The sequence below is a fragment of the Lucilia cuprina genome, chromosome 2 (assembly GCF_022045245.1).
Source record: "Lucilia cuprina isolate Lc7/37 chromosome 2, ASM2204524v1, whole genome shotgun sequence".
Taxonomy (NCBI): Eukaryota; Metazoa; Arthropoda; class Insecta; order Diptera; family Calliphoridae; genus Lucilia; species Lucilia cuprina.
In genome coordinates this window covers 65389219-65391200 of record NC_060950.1, presented here as the reverse complement: position 1 = coordinate 65391200, position 1982 = coordinate 65389219, and the positions used below count along the sequence as shown (strand labels likewise).

The window sequence follows — 1982 nt, the reverse complement described above, 5'->3', positions numbered from 1 at the left end:
GTTCAGTTCTAGTTCAGTTCTAGTTCAGTTCTAGTTCAGTTCTAGTTCAGTTCTAGTTCAGTTCTAGTTCAGTTCTAGTTCAGTTCTAGTTCAGCTCTGGTTCAGTTCGTGGCTCTTTATGGATTACAGCTGGAGCTCTTAAATCGTATTTTCATAAAGTTTGACCTAAGCTGTAGGCGTTGTTTATTATAGACTCTTTTTTTCATCCAAATAAAATCTGTAAATATGTAAAAATTTTAAAATTGAATATATGTTTTTATTTAACGTTTTCATAAAAAATCTAAAATTTTTATTAAACCCAATTTATTAACCCATTTTGCTCTTTTTTTCTTTGCCCCTCCCTTTATACAGAGTGTTCTACAACAAACTACTAATCACATACCACTTGCCCGCGATGAATTATTGCAGCCATCCTCGCCCACTATCTGCAACAACAGTTCACCAAATCGTTTCCTAATGCCGTTACAGTGCAGTGATATCTCCAGTTCTCAAGATAAATTCTGTGAAAAATGTAAAAAAATACTAGATAATCGTTTCGAAACCATACCGGAACAACGCAACAATGAGGCGCGTATAACGCCCGACAGCAATGGCAGTTCAATAGACTCCAGCATATCGGATCCATATCAGTCGTGTCATTCACGTTCAGCTTCCACTGGTAATACTTCTGAATCCTGGGCACCGGGAGAAAGGGATGATGTTCAAAATGCTTCTAAAACCGATGCTAACGAATCGTCAAATGGTTCGGTTAAGCCTAAAACTATTAATGCAAGTCAACACCACCCAGTGCTCAAGAAACAAGGTGTATCCGGTGAAAGTTGTGAAATTTCCATGCAACAGTCGATAAATATACCTATACCTAAATATGATAAGGATTATAGTAGCAAACAATTAATAAAGGAGGCCATTATGGACAATGATTTCTTAAAGAATATAGATGCTTCACAAGTCAGGGAATTGGTGGACTCTATGTATTCTCTAAGCATAGAAAAGGGTAAATTTGTTATAAGAGAAGGAGAGGTGGGAGCACATTTGTATGTCTCTGCCGAGGGTGAATTTGAGGTAGAGAAAAATGGCAAAATATTGGGTATCATGGGACCAGGAAAGGCCTTTGGTGAATTGGCTATATTATATAATTGCACCAGAACTGCTTCCATTAGAGTGCTGTCGGATGCCAGAGTATGGGTATTGGACAGACGTATCTTCCAGCAGATTATGATGAGAACGGGCATGCAGCGCATAGAGAATAGTGTAAATTTCTTAAAGTCGGTACCATTGCTAAAGAATCTCAGTGAAGAGGTATTGGCTAAAATAGCAGATGTTTTGGAAGTGGTAAGTTAAACTTAAAATTTTCCAATTCCAATATTATTCATTAATTTATTCATTTTCCAGGAATTTTATCCCGCTGGTACTTATATCATACGCCAAGGAGCCAGTGGCGATACCTTCTTTTTAATTTCCCAGGGTTCGGTTAAGGTCACACAAAAACTGGCACCTTCCGCTGAAGAGAAAGAAATTCGTACCCTACAAATGGGTGACTATTTCGGCGAACAAGCCTTGATTAATGAAGACAAACGTACTGCCAATATTATTGCCATGGCTCCGGGTGTTGAGTGCCTTACATTGGATCGTGAGTCTTTTACTCATTTAATAGGCGATCTTTGCGAGTTAAAGGAGAAAAATTACGGCGACGAAAATCGTGTTTTGGCCATGAAATATTCGGAGAAAACTAAAGAGATTTTCGGAGCTAATGTTAAGCAAGGTGGGTAGCGAAATATCGATCAATAGTCATTCTTCAATTCTAGTTTAGTTCTAGTGCAGTTCTACTTTAGTTTAAGTTTAGTTCTAGTTCACTTATATTTCAGTGCTAGTTCAGTTCTAGTTCAGTTCAGTTCTAGTTCAGTTCTAGTTCAGTTCTAGTTCAGTTCAGTTCTAGTACAGTTCTAGTTCAGTTCTAGTTCAGTTCTAGTTCAGTTCTAGTT

General features: G+C 37.7%; 2 protein-coding genes across 2 annotated transcripts in view; one reads left to right on the top strand and one right to left on the bottom strand.

The window, feature by feature from the left end:
• The window catches only part of LOC111681972 (A-agglutinin anchorage subunit), a 31001-nt gene that overhangs the window by 822 nt on the left and 28197 nt on the right, over positions 1-1982 (bottom strand). Inside the window, exon 4 of the mRNA XM_046956105.1 lies at positions 890-1306. Coding sequence (XP_046812061.1) covers positions 890-1306 — 417 coding nt within the window. The remainder of the gene's footprint in view (positions 1-889; positions 1307-1982) is intronic.
• On the top strand, positions 74-1775 carry LOC124420685 (cGMP-dependent protein kinase, isozyme 1-like). Its single transcript, XM_046954387.1, has 2 exons — positions 74-1332; positions 1393-1775. The coding sequence occupies exons 1-2, from the start codon at positions 457-459 to the stop codon at positions 1768-1770; spliced, it is 1254 nt and encodes a 417-aa protein (XP_046810343.1). The 5' UTR covers positions 74-456; the 3' UTR covers positions 1771-1775.

Coding starts and splice junctions, on each gene's coding strand:
- LOC124420685 (XM_046954387.1), top strand. CDS start 457: ATGCCGTTACAGTGCAGTGATATCTCCAGTTCTCAAGATAAATTCTGT. Junction 1,333..1,392: donor TAGCAGATGTTTTGGAAGTG/GTAAGTTAAACT, acceptor TTCATTTTCCAG/GAATTTTATCCCGCTGGTAC.